At 47.0% G+C, this 17,038-nt stretch overlaps 1 protein-coding gene across 2 annotated transcripts in view; it reads right to left on the bottom strand.

Annotated features, from left to right (window-relative positions):
* TFB1M (transcription factor B1, mitochondrial) overlaps nt 1-17,038 on the bottom strand; it is a 725,212-nt gene that overhangs the window by 584,976 nt on the left and 123,198 nt on the right. For both annotated transcript variants that reach the window (XM_069607739.1, XM_069607740.1), the window contains one exon: nt 16,760-16,911. In XM_069607739.1, coding sequence (XP_069463840.1) covers nt 16,760-16,911 — 152 coding nt within the window. The remainder of the gene's footprint in view (nt 1-16,759; nt 16,912-17,038) is intronic.

The raw sequence follows: 17,038 nt of genomic DNA, 5'->3' as shown, positions 1-17,038 counted from the left end.
TGCACTCAGTCCTATTGGTAATCCCAGAAGAACATTTGCAAAGGGGGGGGGGGGTAATACCAGATACAGCCCCGGCCGTATCTCAGAACCTGTTAACACTTCCAGAGTTTTGCATCCTACCCAGAAAAGGGCAATGTGAGAAGCTGCAGAGGAAGAAGAGATCAAACTACCCATCTAGAGACTCAGCCGTGTTGGTCGGTGAAATCCCAGATGAATACAGAGTTTTCAGCTCAGCAGAAACCTTTTTCATTTCACTACTGCTACCCCGGCCTACAGACAGCGGCCAATGCAAAATGGCTGCAAATTCACGCTGGAAACTAGTACATTTGGCAAACGACACAGAGCACAGGTTCAACATCATAAAGGTTGAGCTGCGTGCATGGAGATTGATGACTATGCAGAATCACTACGTCCTCAATATGCCAATGGCAATGGCAGGAGGTGTGTGCCGATAAATTCTGATTACTGCTGCACATTCTTACCTCCCAAAGACGCAGACAATGCGTCATTATCTCACATAATTACAGCCATACATAGTCTAGGAGTCTGCATGAAGAAAGAAGTATGTACAAAGAAATTACTGGTTTGATGTTGCATTTTATTAGGCCCTGTCCTGGTTGGGCACCATCGTGAAGATGCTGGTGCCCGTCATAGTGTCGGTCTTGATCATTTTCTGCACCCGTCAAAAGGGCCTCCGGTGTTGTGCCAAAGCAGTGCCTAGTAGCGCAATGATGATGGTGTCAATTGGGGTTTTAAAGGCACCTCGCAATACAAAAGATAGTCAATACAGACTGACCACCCAATCCCTCATATGGTCCCTATCCCCTATGGTGACAAAGTATACCATTTGTATCACACCATTATCGTTCGACCCCCGGACCCTGAGATTTATAAGGAAGTATGGGTGAATCTGGCAGGCGATGGGGATGTATTTATATTACCTGCACGTCTGAGGAGTATGCGCAATCAGGGGAGAGTCTATGGTCCGTTTGTAGGGCTTGGATACTTGAGAAAGGGGATCCCCACCATATGAGGGGCGGTGAGAAGGGAACATGGGGTGGGAATTAGTTACTGTAGAAGTAACAAAAGGGGGGAATGTTGGCAAGGGAACAAACACATCCCACCCCCCTTGGTGCTTTAAGGTGGGGTGAGCCCCATTGAAAGAACTATAATAGAGCAGGGGTGTGCCCTAAAGGTCTCCACGCATTTATAATATTGTACGCAATTTAGACGTTTAGACATAGTGTGTGCATATTAGCAGACACCATTTTGAAGATATTATGTAGCCATAATAGAAGCATAGGACCTGCACGGCCATGCAGTATTTAGTGTGTTGGATACAGGCCACGAGCCTGAAGGGGAAATCTGAATAGGCCCAAGCGCTGATGGGAGAGGCCAATGCTGGCAACTTCCACAAAAACCCTTCTTTGTTCTAAAGTTGTTGCCAATAGGTTTGTTCTAGAAACAATGTGCCCTGCAGAGCCACAAGACAGTACTGGGCGCATTGGTGTACGTGTTACCACAAACAGGCCAAAGCAGGTCTCCGACACCCACTCAGCCAACTACGAGTTATAGCCTCTCACAACTGCCCTAGTCCAGAGACCCCTGAATTGCAAGATACCAGTTGACCTCAGACCACAGCCCATAAACCAATCAACCATAAAAGATCCGAGAGTATGATCGTCACATCTTTATTTCATAATGACAGGTTTTGTAGTACGAGGTACAGGCAGGGATAAATGATAGTTCAAAAGAGAGGGTGGAAGCCTTGGAAGCCGAGAGACGTGATCGGGATGAGTGAAGTATGGGTGGGTTGGTGCAACCTCAAGACTCCCCCCCTGTGTCAGTCATTGAGCGTTCCAGGTGCACTGTATAATGATAGAGTAGCACTGTTCCCAAATGTAGCCAATTGCTTCTTTGGCCTTGGTTCCCTGGAAACTATGAGCCCCCCGCGGGATGAAACTGCTAATCTCAGCCTGCGTTCTGAGCAGCCTGCTGGCTGCTCCCCCCGCCCGCACCACCATTTGGCGTCCACCCAGCCTTCCCTTAAGTTTTTCTTTTTAACTCAGCCCCTCTCCCACTTAACATTTGTTTTGGTGGCGGCAGCGCACCGCTGCCTCTGCTGCTGCTGCCACGCTCCCTCCAAGCTGTCACGAAAATGAAAGAGGGACTCTCTAAGGAGCGACGCCTTCCATCTCCGTGGCAGCCATTCTAGGAAAGCGGCACCCGTTCCTTCAAATAAAATACACAGCTCTCATCACCCCGGGTTACGGGATTGGCAACCCGAGGCGCTAATAGCATTAACACCATCTCCAGCATGTCGTATCGGGTGTTATCGGCCCTCAGGACCCTTATTAAACAGCCTTGCTGTGCTTGGGCCTTTAACTCGGGCCCCAGGCCAATAATAGCCAATTAAGGAGAAGACTTCTGCAAAGCAGGTGACCTACCAACACCTCTAGGATGTGAAGAAGACTGATTGCAATGGGATTCACCATCATAAGGCACAGACAGGCGATCTTCCAGGGACGAAAAAATGAGTTGATCTGTTGAAGCAAGAAGGCTGGAAATACAGCGGCAAGCATCTTGTTGTGCAAGCTGAAAATCCTACGATTTCAAAGGATGCACTCAGAACGGAAACGGCTGAAGAAGTCTTCCCTGGAGTGAGCTGGTCCGTCCACCCGGTTGGTCCAGGGGCACTTCCAAAGGCTCAGAAGGAAGGCATCCTCAAGCAGGGGTCAAGACTGGTTGTTCCTATTGGTCCAGGGGTTGAAGCATAGAGGGCGGCCTTCTTGAGATCAGGCAGATGAGCAGGGCTTCACCAGGACTTAAATCGAATTGGTGCTAGTCAGCTGCAAGGGTTGTCCTCAGGTCATGAACTGGATGCTCTTCTTTATAGAGTACTTGGCTCCAACAATGATCTGAAGAACAGCTGCAGGAATCCTCCTTTTATCCAAGATATGTACTGGAAGCTCGCCCATGTGCACCAATGGTAAGTATCTGCACCATTCAAACTGTCAATGGCTATCCAATCATGCGTAGCCACAAGCCAAAACATCTGCCAGGCAACAAACATTCAGGTAACAGTATACATACTTGGATGAGACAGACCCAGGCCCCCATATCCGGAATATCACACAGACCACCTCTATGGCTGAGAAAACAGCAACTTTCCCTGTGAAAGGGATTCCAGGCTATGGCAATTCTGGACCCGAGAGGGCAGGAGAAGGCAAAGGAACAAAATGGCAAAAGGACAAGCAAAAATCTTGTGGCACAGCCATATTATGGTGCTAGTCACCTTTAGTAGTCATGTGCATGAGAAAAAGGTTTAAAACACAGTAGAATACGGTCTGCTGCCACCAGCTCATCCTAGGCACATTGTAAGTGTAACCAAAAAGCCACTAAAGAAAAAGTAAAGGATACAAGGTACCCTAACCACACTTCACTTTTGGGTGAGGTGTGCAATTGTAACAATACAAGAAATCCACTAAGCCCCTGATTCATGGAATTATTTGCGCGCCATTCTGCCCGAAAATCCCCATACCTCAAACAGGTATTTTCAGGCAGAATGGGCCGCAAATCTGCGTTTTACGCGCAAATAATTCCATGAATCAGGCTGTAAGAGTCTAGTCTTATGGACTGATCAGTTTCCACATAAGAATGAAGAAAAAGACAAGGGAAGTAAAGCAGAATGTTTTACTTCTCCAACACGTCAGGTCAGCAATCTAAACAAAGGAAAAAGAAAGGGTGTCCAATAGAATCCTATGGGAGGAAAGCAGCAAAAAGAACATGTTTCCTAACTTTGGCTATGAAACCCAGCTGGAAGATTAGATTCAATAAAAAATGAAGGCCAGAGTCTACTCTGCCAAGGGGGCTAAATCCAGCGAATAGTGTTGTAAAGGGTGTTTTGACACCCCCACCAATTTCAGGTACAATGTCAGTGCTGACACTGCCTTAGTAAAGACACTGGGGGCCAAGCAGAGGCCAAGTGGCAGAACTTTTATTTAAAATGCTCCTATACTATGGAGAACCTCAGGAGTTGCCATATAGGCATGCAAGTTAATCCTTCAGATCCACGCAACACAACCCTACTCCCAGTCAGAAGCAAGGCCCATTTGTGGGCTAGCATGATCACCTTAACCTTTTCTTTGGCTAGGTAGAAATTGAGGAACAAGAGATCAAGATAGCATGGCAGCTTAGTTCTTTTTGTGCAATGTTCGAAATCAGGAGAAATATCGCTGGGACACTTGCCCTGCAGATACTTGCTCCATGGCCTAGATTTCTAGGTGATGCTCAACTTCACTAACTAATCATTCTACTGTGTAAATGGTGAGTAGAATTAATGGAGTGTGTGGGATTTTCCATTAATTATGAACACTAGAGATTCTGGTTAGTATGAGTCAGCACTGAATTTAACGTTTTTGTGGCCAGGATGAGCAAATGGTGATAAAACAGGGGGTGGATTTCTGTCATTTTCACTGTGGTTCATTTGTAGAGAAAACTTTTGCTGGAAGTGGTGGCCCAGGGTCCCACAAAATGCCCAAAGGTCAGAGCCTCTCTTGATTTGGAGGAGATGAATTCTGAAAGATTTTCGTAGGCTATTTAAACAAAAGAATTACCCTTTTCAGAATGGTCGTCTTTTTGTTAAGCTTTTCTTCTGTCATGAATGTGACAACGTCTCCTGCCTCTTTCTGGAAATCACCAGGGCAGTGACTCAGATAGCTGGGTACAACCCTGAACCACAGGATGTTTGTCTTCATTCTCAGCATTAAGGAAGCCGTCTCACAATTTAGATGGAACATTCAATGAGCCAGAGACTCCCATAGACAGAATGCTGGCTTTACGACTGGAGTTTTTAATCGAAAAAACGAAACAAATCATAATAGCATTGTCTGCTGGCAGAAGGTTTATATACAGAGAATGCAATGTTACACTTCCTCCCGTGGCCGCACTCCCACCCAATGCAAGCTGACAGTAAACAGAGGAAAGTTTACGCAGTCTGTTAACAAGGTCCACTTAAAATGCTGGGAAAGCAGAAGATCTTAGCCCTGCAAAAGCAACACCTGGTCGGAAAACAAAGGGCTTACTGGTTTAAAAGACAGCAAGCAAGGATTCTAGTTACAGACCTGGTGCCACTACTTAAGCACAAAGCCAGGAATGGGTGCACTCAGCAAAGGTAGCCAATCACAGGCAATTACCACTCACAGGTGCAGACCCGCAGTAAACAACCAAATAATGGGAACAGGGAGGACAGTATGAATGAACGTAGCTGCATTTGCTGGGTGTGGGTTGCAGGAGTAGGAAAAGGCTGGTGAGTGCTGTACAGTAGACAAGTTGGAGATACAGTGAAGACTGATAGCTGTAGAGGTTACAGTAGCAGGGAGGATGTGGTGCCACCCACAAAGGAGAGGTGGTGGTGAGGTCAGAAGGGACATGGCGGTAGCAACAGGTGTGGCAGAGGTAGAAGATCAGGGCTTAGTCAGCCAACATGAAAAGGTTCCAATGGGCCAGGTGGACCCACAGCAGGCAAAGACAGAAGGAGACCTGGTCAGGGATGTTATGGCCATAGTAGAGAGGGAGAAAGGCCAGGTTCCAATACAAAGCCACGCCACAGAGAATACCAGAGTACTCTCTCTCTACGTCACTCCTACCAAACTACCTGAGCTGTACCACCACTTGAATGGACTGTTGGCAAATCTTAATTTAATTACCTACCTGACTGGGCGATTTCAGGAGGAACCACCAAACGTCAGATCTAGTTTTGCCCTTTAGAGATGCTGCTCTTACCAGTCTTCTGTAATATCCCCAATCAGCTGGAATGATAGAACTGAGGAAGTTTATTTACCCAAGAGGAGAGTGGGGAGAAGGATGAATTTGGATGTGTGGAGGTAGACCCCTTGTGATTTCTTGACATCATCTAGATTCCCTGTTAAATAGAAAAGACATTGGATGCCTGACCAAACTCCTGGCCTTGCCTCAAAAGAGACCCCTGTAGTCTGGGGGTGTACCTAAATACATGCAAAGTCCCTCCAAGCTGCAAAATCATAAATGCGCTCAAGCTGTGTCCTGCACTAGCCACAGTCCTTTCTGGTACCCCTGTTGGGCAACGCTCCTTGTGCGAAGGACTGATTCTCACAGTGAACATCCAGAAGTTATCTTCAGTACTTGTGCTACTTAAAAAGGCATTATCCCTTTCCGCTCGGATTAGAACGTGTCAATGTTTTTAGCAGATTTCTTTTTTTAACTGTGCCTCAAAGTTAAATGTCACTCAAGAGGTATGGAGTTGGTAAAGAAAATAGGTGCTGAACTCTAACCATTGGGCTTGTTGCCTTTCAGAGTGCACAGGACTTTCTAGAAACAGAGAGGTACAAAAAGATATATATGGTAGATACCGTGCTTGCTTGGGTCCAGGTTTGTTTACTTGATAGTTACCCGGGTGACCATGACAATTAGTCTTTGTAGTTTGAGAGCCCTGGAAACCCACAACTAGCTCCCATCAGCCACAAGGTTTGGGATCCCTTAAACCAGCAACACCAAATGGGAGAAATAAAGGAACCCCATTTGAGCTCTACAGACTTGGATAATTTCTCTAGAGGCCTGGAGGACTAACAACCATCATTGGGCAGGAGAGACATTTCGGAAAAGATTGTTCCATTTATTGTTCTATTTGAGAGAGGACCATTCTGACTGTTTTCTTTGGGAAGATCCTCCGTATTACATTCAAGTTGGTCCACACCTGTAAACAGTTCCCTAATAAAAAATAAAAAAAGAGAATGACTGCACTTGATCCAATACTGTATTAAAGCCCCCTAAAATTAGGTTTTCTTTCCTAAAAATAGGCTATTTCACGCTGTTCCCCTTGATCTGTCCCAGACACCAGCTAGCCTCTTGTTCCGCCTGCTCATACCTCATCGCCCACTCTCTTTTCTGCAAAGTTCGCACCTAAACGTCCTTCTGCCCCTCTCCCCTGTTGCTCTGCCGCCTGTGCACTCACCCATTCATTCTCCTTCTCTCCTTTTGTCATTCTTCCCCGCTCGTCATCCACTTCTTCACTCACACTTTATCAGCTTCTCTGCATAAGTCTGTCTCTTTACCACTCTGCTCCCCTTCTGCCCAACCTCCCGACTTTGTCCTGTCTCTGCTCTTCTCATTGACTCTCCTTTCTAACTCTTTGCTCCCTCTTACCCTCTGAATAAAGTTTCCTGAGCGTGCTCCCCTTCGGTTTCTCTCCACTCATCCCCTGGTCTCATGCCTCTTTCTCTTTCGTCCCTCCCCTCTGTTTCCCTCTGAATCTTCACCAGCCCTCATCTTGCTCCTCTCTCCATCTGTAGTTCCTGTCCTTTCCCAGGCACATTCTCTTCCCTCCTCTTTCTACCTTTTATCCCTCCACGTCACCACTTGTCTCGTACCTCTGACCTACTCCCCCCACACCTGCAAGTGACATTACTCCCCCCTATCCCTTCTTAGTCACTCGTAGGCCCTCTTCACCAAGAGCTTCCTGTTGGTCCTGTATAAGCCACAAAGAAGGGCCTCCATCCCTCCACAGCTCCCTCCTCAGGGGAGCACTGGCTCCCCCTGTGTAGCGATTTCATGGAGGACCTTTTCTTTGCCATCAAGAGCACCCCGGGCTTCCACTGCACCAGACTGCACCTTCTGCTGCACACCTGGGTGCCCAGTACTGTGGAGCAGTTAAGGACTTGGGGCAGTGCCGGTGTAGCCAGGGATGATGAGGGTTGTCGGGCTGGTAGTGGGACAGGAGCACCTGGTGATGCCTTTCAATAGGCTATTTCACACTGTTAGGCTATTTCACGCTGTTGGTGGAAGGTCGAAGACTATAATATAAGACGTTGGGGCTCCGTCCCATTACCTCCCCTGTTTTCCCAACAGTATAACCCATGTTCCTGAAAGAGTCCCGGGTGCCTCTCCCCTTCAGAATCCATTATAGTGCAGGATTCAACACTGCTTATCGTTAGAGGCGTGCCTATTTCCACACCTTTCTTCTGCCCAGCATGTGAAGGCGAGTTTATAAAGGCCATTTTGTATTCAAATCTTTCTATTGAATACAACACATGCTCTGGGTTGGTCCAACCCGGGACCTTTGCCTCAAAATAAAAAGTAACTAACCAACAACAATCACAAATATTACTGCTCTTCATTACTCCTTCAACGACTGTGGCACCATTTTATAGCAGTAATAACAAAGAAACACCCCCACCCACAATCCCCTCTGTCCTCCCATGGCACAATCACAAACATCTTATCCACCTTCCACCTCTGGCAGAACCCTTTCACATACCCGGCACCCGCATTGTTCATCTCATCACCGCAGGTTAAGGCGTCCAAGTGCCCTAAGCCTCGTAGGGCATGTATAGCCTTGATTCATAGTTCTGATGAAATAAGAATTCCCCAACTTCCTAAAGAAATGTGCAAGTCTGTTATGCATGGCATATGACACATTTTCACAAATTAGGAGCCTCCACATACGTTCATCCACTCATCAATGGTTGGAATGCGCATTGATTTCCGGCCTGCAGCAATGGTGTTCCTTGTCACTGTCATTATCACCCTGAGGAGGTGAGGCGGGACCCCCTTCCTGTTGGACAATTAACCCCAGTAGACATGTCTCGGGTATACACTCAATCCATTAGCCGGTTATCTTTTGCAAGTCCTGGACCAGCTCCCTCCAGTAGGGTTGTGGCTTTGGGAAATTCCACCAGATGTTTAGATATGCGTCTGCTCCCCAGTACCCTCTCCAGCACAGCCTAGTCACACCCCTCCTCATGTGTGCCTCTCTCTCAGGGGTGATGTACCACCGGGCCAGCATCTTATAGTTTTATTATTATTGCTCTTCTTCTTACTCTTTTCCCAAATCTCTCAGCCAACTTCTCATGTAGAGTCAGAGGCCGTCATTCAGGGAAGAATTTAGACAACTATACAGCTGCTTCCCTGCCACAAATCCGGATTGGTGCATTCCCACCAGATCTGGTAATACTCGATAGAGACTAACTGCCAGTATCTTAGCATAAAGCTTTGTGTCTATGTTCAATACCGCAATGGGATGGTACGAGGCGCATACTTGCGGGTCCTTGCCCTCTTTGTGTAACACCAAGACTCTTGCCTCCTCCTTTGACTTTTGGACCACCCTCTCCCGCCATATACCATTGAACAGTGAGCGGAGTGGGCTCAGTAGTTTCCCTGTGTAGACCGTATACAATTCTGGGGTGAACCAGTCAATACTCTGGGATTTGTTTACTTTCAGTGAGGCTATGGGTTCAAGATTTCCTCCTTCGTTATGTCCCTGCATAGTGATCCTCTGTGGCCTGCGCAAGCGAACAAGTTGCTAAGAATGTGCCTATCTCCTCCTGTGATGGAGTCCAAGGAGTACAGATCTTTGTAGTAGCTATCAAAGGCCTCCTGCATCCCTGTTTCTGAGCGAACTGCTTCCCCCATCCTGGTTTCTAAGTTCCCTATGGCACCCTCTGAGCTGTTCTAGCTTTAAGCTTCCACACCAGAGGCTTACCTGCCCTGTTGCCCTGCTCACAGTGGTGCTGTTTGACTTTCATGAATGCATACTCTACTTTGTTTCCTTCTATGGTGTTTATCTGTGACTGCACCTGCTGAAGTGATCTATACGTTTTCTGCGATCCAGACAACCGGTACGGCACTTCACGGTCCTTCAGTTGGCCTAGCAACCGCTCCAACTCTACGAACCAACCCGACACAGCTCTACTCCTTTAGATAGTTACCCCCCTGTGTGTATGCTTTAAAAGTGTCCTACCTCATCCCTTCAGTTGTGTCTCCCTGGACATTCATCCTGAAATACTGTTCAATGTCCTCACCAATCTCACTCCAGCAAATAGGGTCGTGCAGAAAGAATGGGTGGAGTTTCCAGCATTTGGACCTTTGCTCCCGAGGACGCAGGTCCAATGTGATGTAAACTGGTGCATGGTCAGAGAGCGTGATCGGGCCCAATGTGGCTCGAGCCCCGCAAGAATCTCCCTCCCCACCAAAATGTAATCATCTATAGAATATATCCTATGCATGTGTGAGCAGAAAAATAAATCCCTCACATCTGGGTTGGCATGCAGCCATAAATCGACAAATCTCATCTCCTCTAATCCCCGTAACAGATGCTTTGATGGCTGCCTGGTGCCCATGACTGAGGCTTTTGGCACATCCCTATTGGGGTCAAATGTCAGAATGAGGTTGCCGGATAGTATCATGCCCCTCCCCCTCCACCCCCCTGCAAATTCCATAACCTCTCTCAAAATCGCACTGCAAAACTAACTCTGGCCACTATTGGGGTTATATACAGATGAAATCGACAGCAGTGCCCCGTTAAAAAAAACAGCCTTCCATGAAAATGCATCTTCCCTCTTTGTCAGTCTTCACCTTCACCAATATAAATGGGACCCTCCTGCTCACCAGGATACCCACCCCCTTGTTTTTGGTTTTTGCCTCCAAGAAGAATTGCTCAGCCTACTTAAATCCTTCTTTACAAGGTGTGTCTCCTGGAGGCAAGCTACATCCACCTGCAGACGCGTGATTTCACCCAGTAATCTCCCTCTCTTCTGCGGGGTGTTGAGTCCCCTGACATTATAAGTCTGGACCCTGAATGGGCCTGCTTATGTGTTGGCTGAAGACGCAGGTGTTTGGCACCGGAATCCCTTCCTTTCCACCTTGTCCTCCAGAACGTGCCGTCGTGACTAGGACACCCACCCCCGAACAACATAACAAACCCCCACCTCATCCCCTGGTCCCCTCACTCCCCGATGCCCGAGATGACAAAAAAAGGAGTCTGCCTACCCTTTCCGATGAACCTCCCATCATACACTGATAGGCAAATTCTCCTCACAAGGATCACCCCGGGGAGCCATCATGCTCAAACCCAGAGTCGCAAACCGGCAGGAGCCCACCACTCAAGTCTCTGGTTGCTGCATGCCAGACTTCATCCTGACATATGGTAGCCCCCGCACACCAGGGCCCTGGACCACATTCTGCTGCTTTGTTTTCCTTGTTCACCCTGTAGTTGGAGGCCCAAGATCTTTGCCGCCTCTTTTGGGGTAGTGCATCGTGTCTCTCGACTATCCCACCTGAAGACCAGCCCAAAGGGGAGAGTCCACCTGTAGCGCATCTCCTCCTTTTGCAGTTTCTCTGGAATTTGTCAGAGTGCTTGGCATTTTTGTAATGTTGGAGCTTCCTCGAGGCGCAAAGGATCTCTTCCTTCGTCACATATGAGTGAAACTTCATTAGAATGTCTCTTGGCTGGGACCTCGTGTGACTCCTGAATGGATCCACCGTTTGGATCCGGTCCAGGACTATACCGCCTTGTGCAGTCTCCAGCACTATTGCTGAAAAAACGTGTTGCACCCCTTTCTTGAGATCAGTTCCCTCGACTACTTCCGCTGCTTCTCTGATCCAGAGGATCTCTTGCCTGCGTCTGTTCTTCACGTCCTCAATTGTGGTGACCAGGAGGGTCATATCTTCCTTGGAAACGGCCAACTCCCCCTGTAAGTGAAGAAGTCCCTTCTGCAGGGATTGTACCGCAATCACAGTGTCCTCCACCCTCGAGTTCAGCTGCTTGGTATCCCTGACCAGGCCTGCAATCGATTTTCTGTTTTCCTTAATACTGCTCTTCATCTCTGCACGTACTGAATGCATCAGTTCTTCCTTCAGCACCTTCAGGCAGTCCACCAGGTCTGATTTAGAGAGCTTCCTCGCCTCTTCCATGAATTTGCGCTCGGTAGGCTGCTGCTCCTTTGGGTGCGCTCGGTGCGCTACTTTGGCTCCCACTCCCTTGGTCTAGTGCTGATTTACTGACCAAAATGTGTTCAAAGTCAACCACAGCATGCTGATTTGCACAGCGGCATCTGCCTCCCACCGGCACAGAGTGCATCAGGTCTTGTCTCCCTTGAGAATGCTGCTGCTTCACTGCTTGGCACAGAATGTTCTCCACTCTCCAGTCAGTCAGCACTGCTGCGAGGGACGCTCCAGACATCAGCTGGGTCTCAGAGCCTCACACCACGTAGTGCAGGGCCCTCCACCAAGATGCCCCACTTGTCCTTACCAGGGGTTACCTACCTCTGGATAGAGGTTGTTTACTTTACTCTACCGCCTTCGCGTAAGACTCTCCTTACTCTGCCAGCAGTCAGCCCCTTAATAGACTAGCCTACCAGAAGCTAATTCTCCTCAGGCGAATCACTGCTGCTCCTCAATTTGTTGCAGGCAAACACATCTGTGTTCAATGTGGATGACTTCCGATCCCAGGGCCTCGTTCCCCTCCGTTATTGTAGTAGAGCAGTGGCTCGTCGCACTGCTGAGTACTGGGTTTGCTCCCAAGTCCTTCTCTAGATCTGGTGCTCCTCCTCCCATACAGAGCAACCAGAGAGCCTGACTCCTGTTGCTGCTGTTAATCTCCTCCGTTGCCCAGGGAAAAATACTGCCACTTGTCAGACGCGTGAAGGGGCTCTGCGCGTCTATGTGCTTCTTTGGAGGAGGTTGCAATCACCCCTGCTCTTCCTACCCTAATGCCGTTCCAAGACTTCCTGCAGCATTTACTGCAGAGCTTTGTGCTGCCTCTGCACTCCCCCTTAGAACGGGACTCTGAATACCTACACTCCTCCATCACCGCGGGCGATCGCAGGATGCTGTCGGGTGGCAGTGCAGTGCACCTGCCAGGTGCACGCACACAGCCCCAGGCATCATAGCTTACTGCATTCCGGGCATCATCCACAGTGCACAGGCCATGCAACCCGGTTAGGACACTCAACGCGGCCCTACCCCAAACACCTTGGGGTCCGCCGGGGATGCCTCTCATATGGCACCTAGCTGTGCTCATCAGGTCGCGTCCACATAGGTCTGAACTTTGCCACTACTAGACCTTGGCTCCCCAGGGTGTTTGGAAAGACCAAGCTGGGCGGCCATACTGGGCACCCTTGGCCACGCCTCTCCTATGCAGGCCATTTTAGCAGGTAGGCAAGAGGGGGTATGCTTAAATTCAGCTATCTTCCTAGTTTGACATTCACAGTTTGCACAATCCAAGTCTACTCCGTTATACAATCTCAGAAGGAGCACAAACATCCCCGTTTGTTAAATGATAGTATTTTTCTAGTTTTACATCTAGTTTGCAGATTCCCAGTACACCTGCACTTTACTAATGTTATGTTATGTAGCATTTGTATAAGGCCTGCTGCCATTGGTATGGCCTTGAAGCACTCTGGGGATGAACGCCCTCTGGAAGACAGTAGTAGGGAATGGCTAGGTCCCCAACAGCAGCCCATATTATCAGGTGTGAGGACGGGTGCTGTGTAAAATTATCACAAGGGTCAAAAGCGTCAAACTATGAACAGCTGGACTGAATTTTATGTGGTGCCTCAGCTGCATTCTATGGGTGGTGGCGCTCGAGTCAAGGGTGATATAATGTGTAGGGTATAGTAAAATAGTGTGAAATAGATTAAGTCGTCAAATAGATTAAAGTAGCAAACCTACATTTGGAAGACTAGGGAGGATAATGCAATATTGGCAAAATACAAACAGTGGAGAGATTTAAAGTAGGGACCTAGAGTGGGAGGACTCGTCCAGCAAAGTGGCAGGATATAACAGAGGCGAGATTCAATGTAACAGACCTACATTTGGGACACTTTGAGAACCAGAACCCAAGTGTGGAAAAGCTATACACAGTAGCGAGAATGAGACGCAGAATTGCAAATTGAAACACACTGCGAAGCACTATGCAATTGTGGCAAAACACTGCAGTGGAGAGATTTACTGTGGCAAACCTACTTTAGAAATATTCTTGGAAGAAAAATACATGTGTGGCAAAATACAAAACAGTGGCGAGATTTAAAGCATCAATCTAAATTTGGAAACCTAGTCATGCAAAATGCAAGTGAGGCAAGATATCAACAGTGGTGAGATGCAAAGCAACAATCTAAACTGGGGGCCCTTGTCAGGGAAAATACATGGAAGGTGTCTTTAGCCTGTGCCCTTCACCGGCTTCCGTGGCGGAGAGCTTCAAATGTGGTGTTCTGGGTCTCGTGATCTGGGTGACACCAATAGGATGCAGCAAGGGCAGGCAGTGGGAGGTGGAGCTGACTACGGGGGGCCAGAGAGTGCAGTGAGGGCGCCAGGGGGCACAAAAGCCCCAAGAAGGATGAATAAGAACAACAAGAGCAACTCACAGCTTGGGTCCTCTACCGATCTTCGTAGTCGTTTGTAAAATCCCAGGATATGCCCAGTCTGGATAATCCAGGTGTAGTCGCAGTTTGACAACCCTCACATGCTCGGAGTTTACAAAATGGCGGCATCTTCTCAGTCATTCACAGGTCATGCCTAAATTAGTCCCACGTAGTATGGAAATCAAGCTGCCACTAGAGAACCCCAGTGTATATATCATGCCATTTGCATATCTATATAAATCCTAATTTACATAGGGAAATACTGAGATCTGGAACTTAAAGGGTTGAACTCCAAAGACAACATATATCCCTGAGCTACGCAAGAAATAATGGAAGCAAGTCTGATGAGGCTTGGGACATAAAATGGCATACACTGGTGACAGCTGTGCGGTTGTGCGCTAAAAATAAATTCACGGCACAAGGAACTGTCTATCAATCAATGATCAAGATGATTAGGGCTAAAGTCCTATTAAACAAATTCATCCTCTCCAATGATGGAAATTTCACATCCTTTTCAATCCCATGTTTTGTCAATTTTGCAGCCACCTTGTGAATGATGTCACTAGACTAGTGAGGTCCATCACAGTGGCCTCAGTTCAAGCATATCGTGCCCAACCATCTTTATCAAGCATATGTCCACACTGGATAACCCCCCCCCAGTTTATGGAGTATAACATTATCATTTTTTCAAATGTAGCATTTAAAACACCTCAACCAAGGATTTTGAATATTACAAAATATTTTCAGAATCAGTGGATCAACCAACTAAAGATGTATAGCAATCCTTACCTTTGGCAATTATTATTCAATACGAAATTACATCCCAACTTCATTCACCTCTAGTTCAGACAATAAAAGGGGCCTTTGGACAAAAGGGAAAACCTCCTCACTACTTGAAACGATGGTTAAATGCCAGACTTAATCCTCTTCCAATAGCAATATATGACACAGTTCACCATAAAATCCTTCACTGAATTGGGATAAGCGCAACACATTCTCATACTCAGCCTGGTCTGTTCAACTGGATGAGCTCCCAACAAACACCTCTGATGTCTGTCTTACATGTGAAGCTAGCACAACAGATCCAAGACTGAGAGCCTCTGCATCAGAAAGCTTCTCGCCCTACAAATATCCATCATCCTAGGGTAAGCACTTGTCTCATCAACATATGTATGCACGCTGAGGTACTCTTCAACTTTAATTTATTAATTCAGCTCCAAATTAACAGGGTGGGAAAAACTTGCCCATTTAAGGAAAATGCACTTCATCTTCATTTCCATGCACAAGACAAATGTATTACGAGCCGTATCCGTGTATAGGGAATAATTATGGAAACATTATAATAGTCCAGAACAGGGCTGCCAAACTAATAGTAGATATAAGAAAAGCAGGCCAAGATAAACGGGGACGATTACACAAAAATGAAATGGTGCAAGTGCTTTTTCTACACCTCCGAACCCAGTGTCCCCATTCCCCTAGAAAGAAGTGATGACATTAACATCTGATGTTTATGCAAAATCTTACAACAATCCTCATTTGCCAAGACCTTGACTGCACGTACTCCCTCCCACACATTAAAGTCAAATGAATGTTTTCAATTCCGCTTGTAACCATTGTCACTATGATAGGTGTGTGCATAAACACCTACCAATGCACACGATCAGTTACCAAAAAACTGGTTAACACCAGCTTTAATGTTCACACCTTGGGGCTGCATCACCTGCACCCTGTAAATCACCACACAAATACATTAGCTGTATTTGCTTCCACTGGACATCACGCATATGTGGGGATTAATCACTTTATTAAAAATATTGAACAGGATACCAGTGGCCAGTATCAAACTGCAAAAAAGCTCCCCAGTCGGTCTTCACCTTGAAGTTTTCAATGGCTATTCCCTGATGCCACGACTGGATCTAGATTGAACCAAGAGAAATGCAGAGTATCCCAGGGATATTACTTTCTGAAGGGAAGAGTTTCCAGGAATAAAAAGCATGCAGGATCAGACCTGGGGGAACAGACAATAATGGAACAATGAACGAGGATACCAGAGACACTCGTGGAAAAAAGGGAGAGGAGGAGAAGAGTAGCAGCGTATCTTTCCCCCCAAATAAGCAGCCTTTGTACGAGTAGAGCCCAATGCCCAGATATTTCATCCATCCATTCCAAATAAATAAAATAAACAAATAAATAAGAGGCGTGGTTAGAAAACTGACAGACATCTTGGAAAGACCTACTCTTTGAAAGCCACTTCCATGCGCCTGCACCCACCATCCAATGAATTGACAATTCCAAACACAACGATGAGCGGTGCTATGCACTTCCATCACTCTCTGCATAATGCCACAGCTTAGTCCCATCAAGAAGAATGACCGTGACCATGTAAAAAACGCCATGGGGCACCAAAGGGTTTGCAACACATTATACAGCAATGGAGCCAAAACAAAATTACAGATGTGGTGACAAAAAACGCAAGGCAAAAGATCCTGATAATTTGATGTCAGATTTCAGAACTGGTGCTTGGGAGCAGAAAGGCTGCAGTTAAATTCATCATGCATTGACAAGAGAAAGGAGAGCACACATACCTCTGCTACCTCTTTCTGAAAAGTCAGAGTCATCTGTGTTCTACCGTAGGCGAAAGGCCCATCTCGATTGGCAACATGTTCAAGCCACTTTATGATAAGAGGCGTGGAAACGCTAAAAGGTAAGTTTCCAATGATATGCACATCTGGCGGACCTGTAAGAAAAAAAAGAAGTGCATTCATATTTTCATATTTAGGAGGGCTCTCGTCAATTCATGACGAAACAGTGCCTCTGCAATATCATCATACCAATTCAGCAACCTAAGGAATTTGTGAGAAAAC

This window comes from Ambystoma mexicanum, chromosome 4q (assembly GCF_040938575.1).
Source record: "Ambystoma mexicanum isolate Mex_15411 chromosome 4q, UKY_AmexF1_1, whole genome shotgun sequence".
NCBI lineage: Eukaryota > Metazoa > Chordata > Amphibia > Caudata > Ambystomatidae > Ambystoma > Ambystoma mexicanum.
The sequence above is the reverse complement of the archived record's forward strand: the minus strand, read 5'-3'. Positions and strand labels throughout refer to the sequence as shown.